The following is a 19,671-nucleotide window of genomic DNA, read 5'->3' on the forward strand; positions in this document are numbered from 1 at the left end:
TGAATCACTTAATTCTACTCTGGAAACCAATATTGTAGTGTATGTTAACTAAAATTTAAATAAAAATTGTGAAAAAATAGTCAACTGCAAATCAATTCATTATTTATAAACTATTTTAGGTGGAAATCGGGATACATTGTCATATGTTTGATATGATGTGTGATGGGGCCTCCACAAGTGCTGAGGTCTGCACAGGTCTTAAAACTGCCCAGCGTAAGTCCCTCCTACAACCTCTTCCATCCTCACCTCTGCACCCCTTCTCTCCCCACCCCAGCCCTGCTCCAGCCAGACTGTGGACCTGCCTTCCTTGAGTGTGCCTCAGTTTCTCCTCTTGCTTCCAGCTAGCCATGTCTGTGTGTTCAGGGCATGCCATTCTCCTGGCTGCCTCTTTGCAATCCACTCCCATTTTGCCGTGCTAAGTCCTACTTATCTTCCAGGCCTGAGCTCAGACTTCCCCCTCCTGCAAGGAGTCTTTCTTGACCTCCACGATAGCTTGTCCAGCCTGTGTGCCCCCAAAGCACACGTGTGTGTTGCTGCCACAGCCGGGCTCCCCAAGGATTGGCTACTCCCTCTCCACCTGATAAACTACTCAAGGCCAAGGCTCTCTTTTTGGTCAGAGTGCCTGACACGCTGTAAATACTTAAACATTTGGTGACTGAATAGGTCCCTGGGGAACCTCTAGTAGGCAAGGTCAAGATTTCTAGCTCAGTTACTTTCTCAAGAGGTCAACTGGCAGTCAGAGTCACGCAGCAAGGCGTTGCTGTTACTGATCTTCCCAAACTGCTTTATAAGCTTCATGTAACCACATCCTCATGCTCGATGCCACCAAATTATTTTTAAATAGAGCTTTTGTTGATAACAAGGACCCGCTCATACCACTGCATAGCCACCCCTGACAGGGCCCAGGGTGTACTTTGCCCAGTACTCGATTTCAAAATCCACCAAAGCACATCTAGCACCTGGCTCCCCATGCTTTGGAAAGATCTGAGAAATTGCTCGTTTCCTGGGCCTTCCCTGGCTGCCAGGGGCCAGGCCACAGAGCAACCCCACCAAGCACAATGCCAAGACTGTGTAAAATCCTATTTCAAACCCCAGCTGCATTTCTTCAGATCTGGATCTTCTCAGAATGAACACAACTGAGAACCATGTTGGGATGAGCTTCTTCGGACCAGAAGAGAGGTTTTGCAAAGGAAGGGCAGCTCCATGCTGCTTTACAGAAGCCCAGCGTAGGAGTGATTCAACTGCAGGAGCCCATTTACCATTAGGAGAAAGCAAAACCCCCGTAGAGTTTTTAGAAATCACGCATTTGCAGAACCATGGGGCTGGAAATGACCCGCGGTCTGCTCCTTGCCGAGCTCTCACCTGGGGTGCCTGAGACCTTCCGCGCTGGCCTCCCACTTGCCTTCTGCTCTGTCAGACCCCAGAGCACCAACCCGAGCAACCGCAGCTCATGCAGGGGCAGACTCCCATCAGGCAAGTACCCCAGAGCCCGGCTCACAGTGGGGGGCCATTTGGCAAAGTCTGGGAGTACTTTTGGTTGTCACACATGGGGGCAGAGGGTGTCACTCTATCTAATGGGTAGAAAGCAGGGACACTAACCATTTCACAGGAGTCCCACAACGAAGAAGGATTATCCAGCTCAAAACGTCAGCAATGCCCACACTGAGAAACCCTGCCAAGGAGGTTAGGAGCTCAGGGTGGAAGCCAGAGCCTGTTTGTAGTTGCTGGCAAATTATTTCACCTTTACTGATCTCAGTTTTCTCCTTTGTAAAATGCAAATAATGTCACTTCCCTGTAAGGTGGGGAGGGTCTAAGATGATTAAATGTTTGCAAACAGCTTCAGGAAGTGGCCAGTGAGTGTGACAATGGTGATTCCCAACTAGGGAGTGGAGGGTGTAAAGGGACACATCTTCCCAAAGAAAAAACCTGGAGGAAATGTGGGATGGCTTATGAAACATAGATTTAGATAAACCAATTTTCAGCTCTGAGTCACTGCCCCAGGAAGTCCCTGTAAGCATTTTAAGAAAACTGTGATCCTCTCCATGTTTGTGTGCAAACATGGATGTGTGTATCTATGTGTTTTTCTGGAGATTAAATAATTATTTCAGCTTCTCAAAGGGGTCTGTAGTCTTAAAGGGTTAGGAATCATTGATGTCATTCAATCTCCTCACTTTACAAAAAACTCAACCCAAAACAGTATGTATGACTTACCCAAATCACACACATGGTGACGGGTCTACACCTCAAACCAGGTTGTCCCTGTGACACTCGTACAGGTGTCCCCACAGAAGTAGGCTATGAAATCAAGGCAATCTATAAACACACAACAAGATAACATAATAAACACAAACACAACTCCTCATTCTAGCACAATATACAAAGCTCTAAATTTGTCTTTTCAGAGTTAATTGAACTGTGATCCTCAAATCTCCAGTACCAAAATCACCTGGGTCTGGATCAGAGCCTCGGCCCAGGCCCAGGAATCTGATTTTAACAAGCTCCCCAGGCAACTGTCTTCTACATTAGTATTTGAGAATCACCGAAGCAGAGGATATGTAAACTGATCATGTTAGTTTTTGAGTGTTGATTTGTAAAGTTGCCAAAGCATTTCTTTTCTGAACTACATTTTCAGCTTTTTCCAGGAAAACCAATTTAAACTAAAATTGCTTTGGCTTGGTATTTGTCCAGAAGTGGCTTTTTTTCCAGTAAGGGTTTAATATAGTTTATTTTTTTAAATGTGCTTAAAAAATATTTCTGTCTAGTAGAGATAGGAACTGGATCGAGACCATTCAGTTTCATATTTTCAAGTATTTAAGAATTATTTTAGGTAATTGAAGTGAGAAGATCAAATTACTCTTAAGGAACACTGTGTGTGTGTGTGTGTGTGTGTGTGTGTGTGTGTGTGTGTGTGTGTGTGTGTTTTCTCCCATTATCACTGATGGGGGAAAAAATCACATACTTTTCGGTACTTGGCCACAATTATTATCATCCCTAATTGGAGTTAAGCAGGATTGACAGATAACAAATGAAATAAGCAGCGACACCAGGTGGTTCAGTGGTTGAGCATCTGCCTTCGGCCCAGGACATGATCCCAGGGTCCTGGGATCGAGTCCCACGTTGGCCTCCCTCTGCCTGGGCCTCTGCCACTCTCTCTGTGTCTCGTGAATAAATAAAGTCTTTAAAACAAAAACAAACCAAACAAACGAAATAAGCAAAATCTGAGAAACTGTTCGTGTAATTTTAAAGTCTAAATCAGATTGATCAGGAAACAGGACAACCAGGAGCTACTATGCTGTTTCTACTTGAGACAATCACTGGTTAGAAATACTAATATATACTATTTTCTTCATCTCAGAAATAAGGAGCCTGCTCCTAGCACTATCACTATCCAGCAGCTTTTTTTCAGCATATTTCTTTATTCTATAATCCTTTTGAAAAACTTCCCTGGATAGAGACAGCCTTTGGAGCCTCTGTGAAAGCACCTGCCAAATATGTGTTTGAAGCCTCTCTGTCATGGAATTTAAGAGTTAAGGATATCACAACATTTGGGGACTGCAGAGCCACACATCCACTTGGATGTCCTTCAAACACCATAGATAAAGCCCAAACTCTCCATGCTTGCCTCACATTGGGGTATGGGTAGGGGGTGACTGTGTGCTAAGCACCCAGTGAGCACTGCCTCATTTCTTCCTAACCACCCAACCCTGGGTGGGAACCACCCAACAACTGGTGGGAAAACTAAATGGGTGCACAGCCCCAGTCTGCAAACAGGCTGCTCCAAAGGTCCAGCTTTCTTCGAGTGGATACAGCAATACTCTCCACTGTCTTTTGGTTATTGTTGCTGGACCACATTGCTCTCCAGTGCTATCCTATAGCGTCTTTGTCTTGCTATAAAAGTGTAGTGGACATTTGTTTTGTGTTTATTTATTTAGAGAGAGAATGCAAGCAGGGGAGGAGCAGAGGGAGAGGGAAAGAGAGAATCTTAAACAGGCTCCATGCTGAGCTTGGAGCCCAAGATGGGGCTCTCAAGATCTCATGACCCTGAAATCATGACCTGAGCCAAAATCAAGAGTTAGACACGTAACTGATGTAGCTACCCAGATGCCCATAAAATTTTATTTTTTTTTTAAGATTTTATTTATTTATTCATGAGAGACACAGAGAGAGAGGCAGAAACATAGGCAGAAGGAGAAGCAGGCTCCCTGTGGGGATCACGACCTGGGATCACGACCTGAGCCAAAGGCAGATGCTCAACCACTGAGCCACCCTGGTGTCCCTAAAATCTTATTTTATTTTATTTTTTTTTTTAATTTTTATTTATTTATGATAGTCACACAGAGAGAGAGAGAGAGAGAGAGAGGCAGAGACACAGGCAGAGGGAGAAGCAGGCTCCATGCACCAGGAGCCTGACGTGGGATTCGATCCCGGGTCTCCAGGATCGCGCCCTGGGCCAAAGGCAGGCGCCAAACCGCTGCGCCACCCAGGGTTCCCTAAAATCTTATTTTAAAAAGGCAAGGTAAATGACTGGAAAGCTTGGCTTTCTTCTCCCAATTTCCTGACCCTGGTGTATACAAGGAATTACTGGAGAAGCTTTTAAAAAGGAAGGGAGGAGGGAAAGAAGGAAGGAAGGAAGGAAGGAAGGAAGGAAGGAAGGAAGGAAGGAAGGAAGGAAGGAAGGAAGGAAAGAAGGAAGGAAGGAAAGGAAGGAAGGGAGGGAGGGAAGAAGGAAGGGAGGGAGGAAGGAAGGAAGGAAGGAAGGAAGGAAGGAAGGAAGGAAGGAAGGAAGGAAGAAAGGGAGGGAAGGAAGGGAAGGAGGGAGGGAGGGAGGGAGGAAGGAAGGAAGGAAGGAAGGAAGGAAGGAAGGAAGGAAGGAAGGAAGGAAGGAAGAAGAAAGGGAGGGAAGGAAGGGAAGGAGGGAGGGAGGGAGGGAAGGAAGGAAGGAAGGAAGGAAGGAAGGAAGGAAGGAAGGAAGGAAGGAAGGAAGGAAGGAAGGAAGGAAGAACCACCAGCTGAACCACCGAGCTGGTCTGGGGTAGGGCCTTGGTGCCACTATTTTTAATATGCTCCCTAAGTGATTTTAATGCAGTCAGAATTAAGAATCATAGTTCCATAAGAAACTCACTTTACAACCGTTTTAGTGTTAAATTTATATACATCCTTTAAACACAACCAGTTGAGGAAATTGACAGTCTGGGAAGTTACACTCCAATAAAGTTAAAAGTTTTTCATCTCTTGATCAATGTGGTCAGTTTGTGGCAAAGCAGCATGGGTTCAGGAGGTAGTTCATTTTATCCTACAAACCATCTCTTCTCTTCGCACCACCTCAAAGTTTAGATGGCACAGACCATGCCAGGGTGGAGAGCTGGTGGGAGCCGCAACACCAGATGGCCCCACTGGTCTGGAGATTCCTGTTTCTTCTAATTCTTTGCCAGATGAACACATTCAGGTTTTTAATTAGAAAAAAAGATGCCAATATTTACTCCTACACCTCCTGCTGCCTTCAAAACCATCTCAACACATGCTCCTCCTCTCTAAAGTCTCCTCTGACCACACTTTCTTTTCAAGTTTTGTCCACACTCCCTCTCCTCCCTCAAGAACATCAGCATTTCCCAGGGAAAGGGTGTCATCAAAATGGATGGCCACCGTTCGGGTGTCTGTGTTCCTCAGAAGAACTGTGAATTGAGCCCAGCGGTTTTGACTTTGTATCTGTAGCTCCTCGGTAGCTGCTCAATAGATTTGGTTGGATGAGTGAATGAATAAAATCGCACAGTCAACGCTCCGATCTCTCTGGGTCAGTGTGACTCCTGTTCTTTGATTCCTCTCTCACTGTCTCAATTCTTTCTAGACCATCAAAGACACCAGAGGCAGCAGCCCATTAAACTTGCCCAAATCCTTTTTGATAAAGCCCCTTCAAAGGGTCGCACCTTATGGGAAGCTGTCTCAAGCAAGGCTTCACTCAAGATTTCTGCATCTAATGGCTTAGAGTCTACCCAAGAAAATGAGATCTACGTAGCGCTTATTTCTGAAGCCCTCAGAGAAAATATGAAAAAGGTACAAGTGAAATAAAAGGGTTCAATCTAAACCTATTATGAGTCAGGTACCTGGGATAGAGCAACAGAGGACAGATGTTAGTAGGGGAGGGGGATCACACTTCACCAAACACAACACATGACAAGGCTTCTTTCTGAAGGAGGAGGAAAGTAAGCCGACCTCTTAAAGGACTGACACTATGGGGCGAGGGAAATATGTAAGAAGAAGCCCAAAAAATGTAATTTGCAAGAGAGGACAGCGCCTATTTTTGTCCAGCACATCATTTGGAGCACTGGGCAAGTTTGTGTAGGAACAAGAAAACATCCCAGGTATTCAGACAGAGTCATTATTTGAGTACATAACATGCTTTCGGAAAAAAAAATCTGGAAATACAATCTGTTATCGTCATTCAGGTTAGCCAATTTGAGGGAGTGGAGGATTTAAATCTTTTACTCTTCTTAATCTCTGATTTAAAAAAAAAAGATTATTTATTTATTTATTCATGAGACACAGAGGGAGAGAGAGACACAGGTAGAGGGAGAAGCAGGCTCCATGCAGGGAGCCTGACATGGGACTTGATCCCGGGACTCCAGGGTCACGCCCTGGGCCGAAGGCGGCGCTAAACTGCTGAGCCACCCGGGCTGCCCAATTTCTGATTTTTTTTACAAGAATCATATTACATCTTAAAATAAAAGTAATATATCGAGTAAAACCGGAATACATGCTTTCAATAAAATGTTATAAAATAGAAATTCAATTATAATATAGTCGGGTATATCAGTGCATAGTGTTTAATAAACACCTATTTAACACCTATTAAAACCAAAAGAATGATACAACTTGGAAAAGAATTGCCCAGGGTTTATCATCATTAGGACAATGTTAAAAGTCATCTTAAGAATCCCTTAATGTCTTCAACCTGTTTATCAGATGTTGCTCATTGTTGTGTGAGCGCAGAAAGCAGCTTTCTGTTGTGTGAGCATTTCAAAAAGGTGCACAGGCAGGTTGCTGTGGAAACCTCACACCTGAACTTTCTGCCCTTTGGCCAACTAATCCTTTCCATTCTACCTTAAAACAACTTTTTTTTTTTTTTTACAATTTTAAGAATTTCATTTTCTTACATTAGGTCCCAGTGTTTGAATTCTTGTACTTTTTTAGACTCTTCAGGCTAGCTGAGAATCAGCAAGAGATTATTACTTTATATTTTCAAAGCCATAGCACGTTCTAACCAAACTCTCCCTGGGCCTCACCATGTGTACACCAGCCTGAAGCCTTAACATGCTGAGAACTGTCTTGCTGGAGATGTTTCTGCTTATTTTGTTTTGATGTGCCCTCTCAACACCAGTCAGACTGGCTACATGTAACACAGCAAAAAGGCCAGCAGTGAGGCTCTGCTCTTGAGGCCGAGCTTAAATCCGGGCTGGCCCACTTGCTGGCCATAGGTCCTAGGGCAAGTCATTCACTTCTTTACATCCCCTTCCTCCACCTGAAGCCTCTTGGTGCTGCTGTCTAGCAACGTAACTTATGGATTGACTTACAGACCTATGGCAGCTAGTGCATTGTCTGGCTTACATTAATCACTCCAAAAAATAACCGGTTACCGTTTCCCCCGGGCCTCCCTGCTTCTGCAGGGCTGCAGGTGCCAGGCTGGAAACGTAACTGGAATCATTGGAGCCGACAAAATATTTGCATCATAGGTCTTTTCCTAAGAATATTCTTGGGAATTTTGACTCGTACAAGGCCCGTCCAGGTGGTTCAACCTGGGGGTCAGGAGACATGGGAAGCCTGTGGGCACCTGTAACTTCCTCTGCACAGGCAGCCTGCTGCTTTACTGAAAGGGGTTTAAACCTCTTTGTGATTGCGGTTTTCTCTATTTTGAAAAATCCAGGCCTTTTTTATTTATTCTTACTTTATTTTAGATTATTCTAGCTCATCCTTTTAAATTTTCAATTCCTAAGTGTTTTATTTTTCAGTCTCCTTCTTTAGATTTGCCGTTTACCTCATTTTAAGCAGTTTCTCAATTTATATCACTATTTTATCATTTTAATTTCTATTTTTACTGTTTAAAGTGTACCTTTCTTAGAGCTTCAGTATTGTCTATTTTTTTTGTGGTCACTATTTTTTAGCTTTAACCTTTTTCAATTATTCTTTTACTCCAATATTTTTGAAATTGTCATATTGTTAAAGCTGTCTTCACCTATATTTTTTATTTTCTTTCACTTATTAAATAACAGGTAAATACTAGAAGCAAAATCTTGAGACTAGTTTACTTCTTAAAACAAAGATGATTTAGGGCATTTTTCCTACTCTAGTTTATCCCAAAATAAAACCACTTCTGAATGTATCCGTTTAAAAGCAAAACAGAGGAGAGCCTGGGTGGCTCAGCTGGTTAAGCACTGGATTCTTGATTTCTGCTCAGGTCATGATCTCAGGGTTGTGAGGTGGAGCCCAAGAGGCAGGCCCCACACTCAGCCAGGAGCTTGCTTAAAATTCTCTCCCTCTCCCTCCCCCCCCCCACTCTCTTTCTCTCTCTCTCAAAACAAAAACAAAAACAAAAACAAAAACAAAAACCAGAAAAGAGAACTGTGGCCCATATGGAGCACTAGAGACCCAAAAGGGTAGCATTCCTTTCTACTAGACCACAACTCTCCCCTCCACAAAGAAGTCTCCGGAAATAGGGACTGTGGGGCAACCTCATAAAGTAAAATTACATATCCATTTCAATGGGCTTTGGTTACTACAAAATTAGCTAAAAAAAAATAGGGTGCAAAATACATTTCCAGGGCACCTGGGTGGCTCTGTCAGTTGGGCATCTGCTTTCAGCCCCGGTCATGACCTCAGGGTCCTACTCAGCAGGGAGTCTGCTTCTCCCTCTCTCTGCCTCTCTCTCTCAAATAAATGAATAAAATCTAAAACAAGATAAAACAAAAATATGTTTACATAGCAAAAATGAGACTGATGTCTTTTCAAGGTTGGCTTTGGCTTCTATCTGGAAACAGCTTCCTGCACGGACATCAGACTTCCCCTAATGATAATGGTGGTTCGCTTTGCCCAGATCGTGCAAACGCTAAGGTTTATGCGCAACACCTGCTATCCTTCTAGAAGTCTGGAATTTTGGTTCATGCTAATCAGAGGGTACTTACATGACCAGTTCCCAATAAAAACCTTTGGTGCTTGGTCTCTAATGAGCTTCCCTGGTAGACAACACTTCACTTGTGCAGTCACCACTGGTTGCTGAAGAATGAAGCACATCCTATGTGGTCTCACTGGGAGGGGACCCTTGGACGCTTGCACCTGGTGTCCTCCAGACCTTACTCCACGCGTGTCTTCCCTCTGCCAATTTTGCTATTTCCTTTCACTGTAGTAAGTCTTAGCTGTGAGTACAACCATATGCTGAGTCATGTGAGTCCTTCAACAAATCATAGAACCCGAGGGGTGACCTGGGGGGTGCCGACAAACAGGGCTTCTCCTAGCTCCAGAATGGCTGCTAATTAGTTTCTGACTTAGTCATTGATGGTTAGCTCTCTTCCAGACCAAATGAGTGAACTTTTCCTCTTTTGGATTACCCTAGAAATTAACAGCCCCAACCACTTGTCTCTTCATTAGGAATCCTTAATGAAGGATCATTTCCCCCAACAGATTGAACTTTAAAATAGATCAAACCATTGTAAAGTCTCAGTTTGCTTGGTGGAGTGTCAGGGTCTCTCTTGGCATTCTCACCTCTTGTCACACAGGACAGCCATCTCGGTACCAGGTCCCCTCACTCAGCCTTTGGTGCAGTGTCTGAGGAGAACCCCAAGGCTGGTGCTCCGTGCTGATGGGACTGGAGATTCTCTGAGGCAAGGGTCTCTGCTCTGTTTTGTGTTTCTTGCATTGACATGGCCTCTGGCCATTACTCCATTATCCTTGAAGGCACGTGATCTAAGTGATAAAGTAAGGTACTAACTCGGCCTCAAGCAGCAGGAAAATCTCAGGCTACCTGGTGTACTTGTGAAGGAAATTGGTGTAAAGAATGGCCAAGGGAGAGAAGTGAATAGTATATCTTCTTAAATCAGGAAAAACTTGCCCTATCCATCCCCGCTGGTCACAGTCAACAGATGTCATGTTATTTACAACCCAAGCTATAGGAGAAGCTAATTGATTACATCTTTCTAGAATTGACAAAACTGCCTGGACCTTGCCTCCTAGGACATGGTATCTCTCTCAGAATGTGTAGTGTGAAGTCTCTCTGCTGGCAAGAAACCTAGATTTTTAAAAATGATGTCATTTCCTCCAGTCTTACTTTTTTTTTTTTTTTTTTAGACAAAAAAATGGATTGGTTTCTTTAATCAATCTCAAATCTTTCGGACCCCCATATCTTCCAAGGTTTTCTCAGTACAAAAAGGCATATATTTCACAGTTTCATCTCCATTAGCTCTCTGCAAAGGCCAGATGTACACTAGATAAATGATAGGTAGGTAGATAGATAGATAGATAGATAGATAGATAGATAGATAGATAAATGGATAGATGATAGATACTTATATAGACTATCATTACACTATTCTGATCTCTGATTTCAATTTGTTTTTTCAATTTTCTATTCTATGTACCTGACAATCATTTTTGGAGATCTGGGTGTCAAGATTGACAATCTCACTTGGAGAAAATCTCTTCTTTAAAAACATTTTAAACCACTTTATTGGGGCATGATTGACATCCAAAAAGCTGTGCATATTTAATGTATATAACCTGATGGGTTTGGAGGTAAGCACACATACATGAAACCACTACCATGATCTATGCCATTATCCATCACCTCCAAAAGTTTCCTCTCATCCTCTTATAATAATTGTCATTATTATTATTTTGTGGCAAAAGCACTTAAGCTAAGATCTACCCTCTTAGCAAATTAGAGTTCAAAGTCTCAGTTATGTAAGATGAAAAAGTCCTAGAGATCTACTGTACAGCATAGAGCTTATAGTTAATAGTCACGCATTATACTATTCTTAAAATTTTGAGGGAAATAAATCCCAATAAGAAGTCCTGGAGCTGACTGAAGGTGAGCATTTAGCATAAATTTGCCCAGCCTAGGAAGAGAGGACAATATCCTGTAACATCTGAGAGGGCTATTCATCTCAGCTTCAGCCCAGCATCAGTTGCCTCAAAATTTAGTGTCAGAAGAAGCCCCTTCTTGCTCCTTTGTGGTACACTTGGTCCATTCTTTGAAGCCAGCTTAAATCCTTTTGTTAGAGAGTCATAATGTAAAAAAACAAAATACATTTGATAGATCAGTACCCTTGAAACTGAAGTTTCATGTCAATGTAAACATTTGCAGATGGAGTCATTTCTACAGTTACTACCTTGACTCCTAATTTTCACTTGCAGACCAACCTCTCAAAACAGCTTTGGTCAACTTGATTTGAACCAAAGGAGAAAAAGCAAGTGGTGATGTGAATCACGTCTATTTCGGTGATATGCCAGCTAAAGGAAGGTGTGGTGACTGCAAAGGTCAGTTAACTTATGTTTGTCCATTTAAAACCATTTCCAAATAACCGTATGTTGCATCAGAAGTAGTCTTCCAATAGAAGTTTCTACTTGCACTCACTCAAAAAGTTTAAAATTCCCTAGAAAAGCTGTTTTTCTCTTTCTTGATATGATTATCATAATTCAATCCATAGAGAAGGAACTGGGTGGGAATATATTAACATTTCAATCCAGCTCAAAATAACTTAATACAATTATTTTCTACTTTCCATTCCAGGGGTGCCACTACTGTGCAACCTATGTGTAAATAAAAGCGTTTTATCTTAGGATATAAATTACGTCTTGTTGTAATTGGAAATTTCCCTAATTAATCTTCAGAGGAGACTGAATTCTTGCTTTGCTGTGTGTTATAGAGAGGACTGCAAGGCTTTTGCAGAACCATGAACTCTGCCTTACAAGGGCACTTGGGGAAAGATCACAGGCTTTGTAGAGAACCTGAAACACCAGAGTGCTGTTCAGCTTGCATTCTAACAATTGGTTTAAACAGAAACTTTTAACATATTGATGGCTTAACAAATGTCACAAAGGAGAGCTTACAAAAGTGCGAACGATTTTGAAAATACATTTCTGTGAAAAAAAAAAATACATTTCTGTGGCTCAGTGTTGGTAAACTCACGTTCCTGCCTTAGGTGCACCCCAGCTGAATATATATATATTGGGTAGCCTCTCAGGTGTGTCTTGAGATTTATAAATTATTTGGCATCCACAGATGTTCACAAAACCATGTGAACTCAACGACGGCTAGGTGAGATATTTGTGGGACTAATTAACTAATTAGTTTTACTATTTTTTTCATAAGAACTGAATCCGAAGAAAAAGATTTTCTGTCCTTCTACACAGGTTCATGAATTCGTAAGAACTCTCCTTCTCTAAGATGTGGTCCCATGACAACCTCCGTATCCCAACTGTCTCATGCAGTGTTGTGAGAACTGCTAATTGGCAGATTCTCAACTCAAGAAGTGAAACCTTCCCACTCACACCCTTTCCTCTGTGTTCTGAAAAAAAAAAAAAAAAACACTTTAAAGACAAAAGAGAAGGGCACAACCTCAGAAACATCACAACCCGGAGAGATCCAGTTTAATGCAAAGGACATCTTCAACAAATAGTGCAGTTCTTCCTCTCGAGCTGGCTCTTCTGGACATAGATCCAAGTGGGAGGTTTGTTCCATCTGATTTATTTCTGTAATTTCTCCTTTAAGAAAAATGGCCATTCTTCTCCAAAGCCACCGATCACCAGTCTATCATCCAGTAGTCGTAAATAACCAAGCAGGACCCAAAACTCTGATCACAATCAGTGTTTTATTAACAGAAAGGAAAATTATATAGAAAAAGACAGCAAGAGCCTGACATCATCTGCCTTTTGTGAAAAGCGAAGTATAAGATTTCTTTGTGCTCACTGTCATATACTTCAAAAAATGGCCACAACCTGGAGAGTTAATAAAAGATAAACTAAAAATCCAGAAGGAAGAGCCTGTGAAACTTGAAAGGCACCAACCAGATTGGATCAAGTATAAAATTATAAAGAGACTTCAGTACATTGATAACTCAAAATCCAAATTATAAAAGTCAGGGAAAACAGATTGCATAAAACTTTTATTATTTATTAGCAGTGCATTCTTCTACACTTTAAGATAGAACAAAATATCTTTTGGAAGGTAAACTATTTGTAACAAAATACATGTCAGCAATTTTTATTTCTGGAGTAGAATTACTTTGCTATATACTTTCTATATTATATACATATACTTCTTGGTTTGTCTAAGTATCTCCATGTGTACAAATAACTTTAAGACATACACATGTAGATACATGACTAATATACCACACATAATTATGGAAAATTTATAGTAGTCAATTTTACAATCATTTTAATAGCTGCACACAAGTTAGTGTTCACAGAACAAAAACTGTCAATATGATTCCCTTTTCCCCCACTTCAAGCATCATCTGAATTACTTTTCACTGATAATTTTTAAAAAATACTATCATCTTTCTATACAACTAACCAATCCATTTTTTACAGGAACTCATAATAAAATATTTTACTATTTCAGCTTTAGAAAAGGTAGACAATTTAATTCCACTTCCTTTAATTTTTGACTCCTAAGACCTACAATTCATTTTTTTCCGTCAGCTTAGTGCAATTACTTGGTACTGCAGTTACTGAAGTTTAAGTAATGAACCTGAGCCAAACAGTCATTCAAATGCCTTTTTGAAATGTAAAACACGAACAAGATGTTTTGTTGAAGCATGTATAACAGCCTCAAGGTACCCTCTCCTAATAAATAGATTATAAATAACTCAGTGGTTGAGAGTGAAGCACTTCATACGGATCCATTGACTGTGTGAGTAGTCCACTCTGACAATCAGGCACTGAAGCCTCCAGGCTTCTCAGGGCTACACTAAGATTACACTTCTCGCAAAAGGGCTGTGAGTACCTGCAAGGAGTCCCTTCGTTTTCACTGTCAGGTTTCTGATATGCTGGCTTGTGTGTTAGGTATTTATAATCTGTTTCAAACACATCTCCTTTGATCCAGAGAACTACTTAGCAGCATCTTTTTTCGGTTTTCTCTCTTCATTGATTTAAAAAACTGGTGCCAGACCATATGTGGTTACAGACAACAACCTCGTACCAAAAGCAGAATGTCCTAACTGTGTTAAGGGCTCTTGTGAGAGGAGGAAAGAAATAAAAGCATGTGGAATGTTGAGTCATTGCATAGAGCAAAACCGTGTTTTCAGCGCATCAGGAGAAAGATTCAATGAATTCGGATCTCCAACTGGATGTTAAATTTCGTGAAAGCCCCACAAGGATGCAAAACTAAATGGCTCAGTGACAAAAACAAAGGGAAAGGAAATGGTCTAACAAAGCCATATCAAATGATCGATCGTCCTCCTCTTGCCACAGATCAGCTTGGAAAAACTCATTATATTAGATTGACTTCTCAAAGGAATGAACTGATCTGCCATATTTATAGTGGGAACATAAAAATCACTTTCCAAAAACTTTCTCCCTTACTTTCTGTTAATAAAGAGGAATTATATATTCATTGTAGACAAAGCCATACTAAACAAATTCAAAATACAAATTTTTGGTAGCAAACAACAAGAAATCTAAGTCAAAATATAGTCTAGTTTTTACATAATTTTATATATTTATAAATTTATCAAAATAGTCTTTTAAAGTTCACCATACATACATAATAATGTAACACTGTACATGTAAGTGTAATAACAAATGTATTACCGAAATACATTAAAAATAGTCTTTCAAAATACCAAATTCAACATTACAACTGTCTTAAAAAGTGTGGACATCGCCATACACATAGTTTCAGTGCATTTGTAGTAGTCATTAGCCAGAGTTTTCTGGTTTCAAGTCTCTTGAAGGTCTTATGTTAGCGCTCTCCTGAATTTAAGGTGAGAAGGCAGAAAGACTCCTCCGACAAGCAGCTGCTTTCTCTCTACATTGCTCGTCCAGGTGAAGACACTGTGTGTAAGAGAGGGACGGCTTTCACCGGAGTGGCGGGGCCTTAGTAATGAACATATTCAGACTGAAGGGACTGTGTGGGGAGAGACATAAACCCGGGTTAAAGTCCATCACATACAAAACTGGTAACATATCCTGCTGCTTCCTCCTTCCACACACAAGGCAGTTTGGGTCTATTATATAAAAGATAAATGAAATAAACTAAGAAGACAATAGAAAGGGATGAAGACAATAGAAAGGGATGAAAAGAAGCATTTGCTAAAAATAAGATACTCAATTATGTGACATGATTGCAAGAAAACTGTATTTTAAAAGGCTGACGGTTTATTCAAAGCAGTTAAAAATTAAGTATTATTTGCAAATTGGTAGGTGGCACCAAACTCACTTCTAAGCTTTATGCAATAATCTTGAGTTTGATTTCAAAAATATGAAATGACATTTGTAACTAAATTGAAGTTTATTAGAATATGCTTTAAAATTATACACTTTTTAATTGAATCCAATGCATATCAAATGTTAATGTTTCTAATGCAGTAGAATTAGCAGTCAGTTAAATAAATTCCTTATGAAGGCTTGAACTTAATAAATGGCTTACAAATTCTTTCCATTTAGGGGGAGAGCATTACTAGCTTTGCAATTGAAGCTTAAGACCCAAAAGCATTTGTGCAGAAGAATCTTGCAGTCATAACATAAGAAATAGTGGACAGCTTTCAAGAAAAGTAAACACTGCAAATCCCTCCCACGTCATATTAAATATCACATGTAAAAGGAACATGATTGGGATATGTAATCAAGAATGCATTAATAATAGATATTAACCAAGAAAAGATAAAGAAAGGTCAAAAAATTCCCAAATACTTCTTTTTGAGCAAACAGCAGTAAAAAGAAGAAACACAAATTAGTCTGAACATTACCAAATTCTTTTGCACAATTCTTCTAATCAAATACCTTCCAACAACAGTTACTCTATTTGCTGCTACATGTCCTTTTCTCCTCCCCCAATATTTCTTTTTCAAATTGACCTGCAGCATGGTATTAATAGGTCTTCTCGATTCTGAGACTAGTCCTTTTTGTTGATGGTAGACATTTCAGTAAAAACAATCTCTCTGTTGTGCAAATAATCTACAAAAGGATTCAAACTATCTTTGTTCAGCTTCCAATCCCAATCCCAGTGAATTTTATATCCTACGGACAGCCATTTTCTAAGTATCTATCAACATTGTGAGTCAAAAAGTTACCAGCTTGCCCTCAAAGGGTAAAAGCCCACGCTGTCATACAAACATAAAATGAAAAGACAAAGGTGTCAGCATTCAATAATGTGCATAGGGTGAGAGTAGCACTGTAGAGAAGCAAAGCATGAGGCAAAGAGTGGGAAGGGAAGGCTTGGGGAGGGGAGTGGTTCCTGATGATGCAAGTTTCAAGGAAGAATAAAAATCTTAAGAAGGAGAATAGTATTAGGAGGAATGAGAAAAGTTGTCAAGTTGACTTTGTCACTACAGAATGTGGTTTATGCCACAGCTTCAGAACAGGGGAGATGATCAAGAAGGAACGCACTAGAATACAAGCATACCGGAGCTCACAGAGAGCCTAAGGGGTAAGACTGAGAAAGTCCAGCAAAACTGGTCTAATGCCTCGAAGCCCACATACATATAATGTGTAGGACCATCAGTTGCCATCCTAACGACAGAACTTAGAAGTGGCCTATCATTTTTCCAGCTGCTTTTTCCCAGTTTCTAAGTCTAGCAAGTAGACAGAGAGTGCAGGGTCATTATGATCTCCTCCGCTGAAAGACTGCCAAGCCTGTATGCTACACATTGGCCAATGCTTTCCTAGGAATATTTAAATGTTGCTTTTGTTCCAATTAGAAAAGTTATCTGTGTTACCACTAACAGAAATTATGTAGTTCCTCAGACTGCCGTAAATTTAGGACAAAGTTGCTTTTGCAAGCATCCCTAAAGTTCCATTCAACTCTCAATAGACAGATATAGCAAAAGAAAAGATACTAGGCAAGTGACTTTTGTTAAACTAACCTTCTCCCAGGATATTTTACATATGCAGCAATATATAGGGGGTAAATATGTATGTACCTATCTTTATTTATTTTATAGAATTACAATGTCCACTGAACTGGAAAACAGAAATAGTCTAGAATGATTTTAAGGATTTTTATCATTCATATGAAGTATATACTCATATTTGCCCTCTGGCAGAAGCCTTTCCCTACTCACAGCAGAGGTCATAAACTCTGGCTGCTGTATAATCCAACCTACAGATATAGTTTAGCACGATCCCCACTGTTTCCCACCCAGTGTGCTCACTTAATGTTGCCTAACTGGCTCTGAGTCCTCCACAAACAAATAGACATGATTTGGCTGAGGAATGGACCTTCTGTCATGCTGATTAATTCATTCAACAAGTAATTATTAAACATCAATAACGCATCTGGCAGTAGGGGATGATTAAAAATAAGATACCAAAGCCCTTCCATGGTTTCTTTAATGTGGTGTAAAGAAAGTGAAAAGAAATAATAGATCAGTAAAAAAGGGCTTAACAAATTATTCTGACATTAGCATTTCGTAGCAAATTAACTTCTTTTCAATTTCAATCTAAAACAAAAATCTTAATGGAAGTGGAGTTAGGGAAGAAAGAATTGTTAAAGTCTAGGAGACATGTTCACTTGAAAAAAACCATAACTAGTATTGCAAGGCCTTTTCACCTGAGAAGCAATCATGCGGGAGGACAGTAACATTTAGATTTCACATGCTTCCATGATGCAGTTGTACAAGGGCCTCTGGCTCATCTGTTACCTGTATCCTACAGTTACTAACAAATACCCCAGAAAACACAATAAACAGTTATTAGCACTGCTAATTTTTATAGCAAAGATGCAAATGTATTTTGTACTCCATAAACAGTATCATTACTGCTACTGATTTCATTATTCAGAAAATAGGTTAAGGTACAACTGTCTGAATTCTTAACAAACCGGATAGATTACTGAAGAGGTCGATTATTCTGGGAAGATACTTCTTGAGTATGTCCTATATCCAGGCACAGTTCTAAACTTTTTGTATGTATTAATTCATTAAACACTCCAGACAATGCATTTTACAGATGAGGACAGGGAGGCCCAGAGTGGTGAAGTACTCTGCCCACGGTCACACAAGGAGCAGTAGAGCTTGAATCTGAGCCCCCACAGCCCAGTCTAGTTTAAAGCCCGAACACGTAGCTGCCACAGCGTAACACCACAAGACACTTCTAGCTTTTGTCCTGTGATCATGTGCATAGTCAAGTGGACATTCTCTACCTCCCTAACACGGACAAGTAATGACCAGAAGCAGGGTATGATCCTAAGTGAGGAAAGAAATATGAAATTACAAAAAGAGAAAGCAAGCAATATTCATGATACTGTAAAGGAGATATAGGCATTTTAAAATGAAAAATCCTTTAAGGACCAAATCCAAAGTAAATTTCAGGAATATTCTAAAAATAAGTTTTCTTTATAAAAACACCCATGCTTAAGTATTCAGTTTAAAGTTTTAATTCTACTTGACCAATGCTTATTTATCATTGTCATCAGAATTAATACCTAATACCTAATGCATCTTAAATTTAAAAAATTTTAAAATTCAGGAATGACAATGGATATGGTTATGAAGGAAGTGGCACCTGAGGTGTAAATATTATTTTACAAGGTAGTGCTTATTTATATAATTCAGAGATTTTAATTTCTCAAGAAGAATATCCAAGTTCCTGAGCCAGTAAGTTTAACGGGTTATAGTGAGTTAAGACCAGATGAAGTTCATCATGAATATATGGTGTTTTTATAGTGTGAATACCATAAAACTAATAATACAGCAATATTCAGCCTGCAAAATAAGGATAAAATTACCTTACACTTGCAGCCCCCAAAATTTTTATGTCAAAATATAAGCTTCCATCAAGAAGTCTTGTTCCCTGAAAGCAGTTAGATTTGACATAAAACAAAGTGTTAGGTAAGGAGATCAAGACAATTTGTTCTGTTCTGGAAATTTGCTACTAATCTGTTTTGGCAGATGTAGGTAGTGACTTTAAAAATTTAGCTATTCTGGAGGTGTTTCTTTTTTAAACAGCCCAGTTACCTAATCATGGTAGAAAAATGTCTAATAATTATAGATATAAATACTGTGAGATGATTAATAAATACAACTATTGGACTATCCAAAACAGGAAACGGTAAAGAATAATGAAAAATTTAGGTCTTTGCCCAGCAAATGAATGAAATGACGTCTTAATGTTCAAATAACTTAGACCAAAGGCCCCATGACCTGGAATGTTAGTTTCCTACTAGGTCAAAATCCTGATTCACAATCGCCATGCGCTTTTAATTTTTCTCTCCTGCATTTCTCCATCTTGCCTAGTCCCTTAAGGAAGAAAAAGTAGTTTATGTAACTACCATGGGTTTGAGTCATAACTACAGAAGCAAAAAGCACCTTAAAAAGTGGTTTGTTTTCATGGCAAAGATAATTAAAAGAAAAAATATATTTGGTAATGTGGTATCTTATTTTATATATAACTCCAGTGTTGAATTTTAATGAACAAATGGGGAAAAATAAACACTGAGGAATAATAAGTTGATCTATAACTGCC

General features: G+C 39.9%; 1 protein-coding gene across 7 annotated transcripts in view; it reads right to left on the minus strand.

Moving 5' to 3' along the window:
- CDC14A (cell division cycle 14A) overlaps positions 1-19,671 on the minus strand; it is a 292,712-nt gene that overhangs the window by 96,300 nt on the left and 176,741 nt on the right. Inside the window, exon 16 of one of the 7 annotated variants that reach the window (XM_025417492.3) lies at positions 2,281-2,313. The exons of 4 other annotated variants lie outside the window; for them this stretch is intronic. In XM_025417492.3, coding sequence (XP_025273277.3) covers positions 2,296-2,313 — 18 coding nt within the window. In that variant the 3' untranslated portion in view covers positions 2,281-2,295. Of the gene's footprint in view, positions 1-2,280; positions 2,314-12,835; positions 15,116-19,671 lie in introns of those variants that run through there. 2 more of the 7 variants (XM_035717661.2, XM_025417490.3) reach the window with 2 other exon arrangements.

The sequence above is a fragment of the Canis lupus genome, chromosome 6, assembly GCF_003254725.2.
Source record: "Canis lupus dingo isolate Sandy chromosome 6, ASM325472v2, whole genome shotgun sequence".
Taxonomy (NCBI): domain Eukaryota; kingdom Metazoa; phylum Chordata; class Mammalia; order Carnivora; family Canidae; genus Canis; species Canis lupus.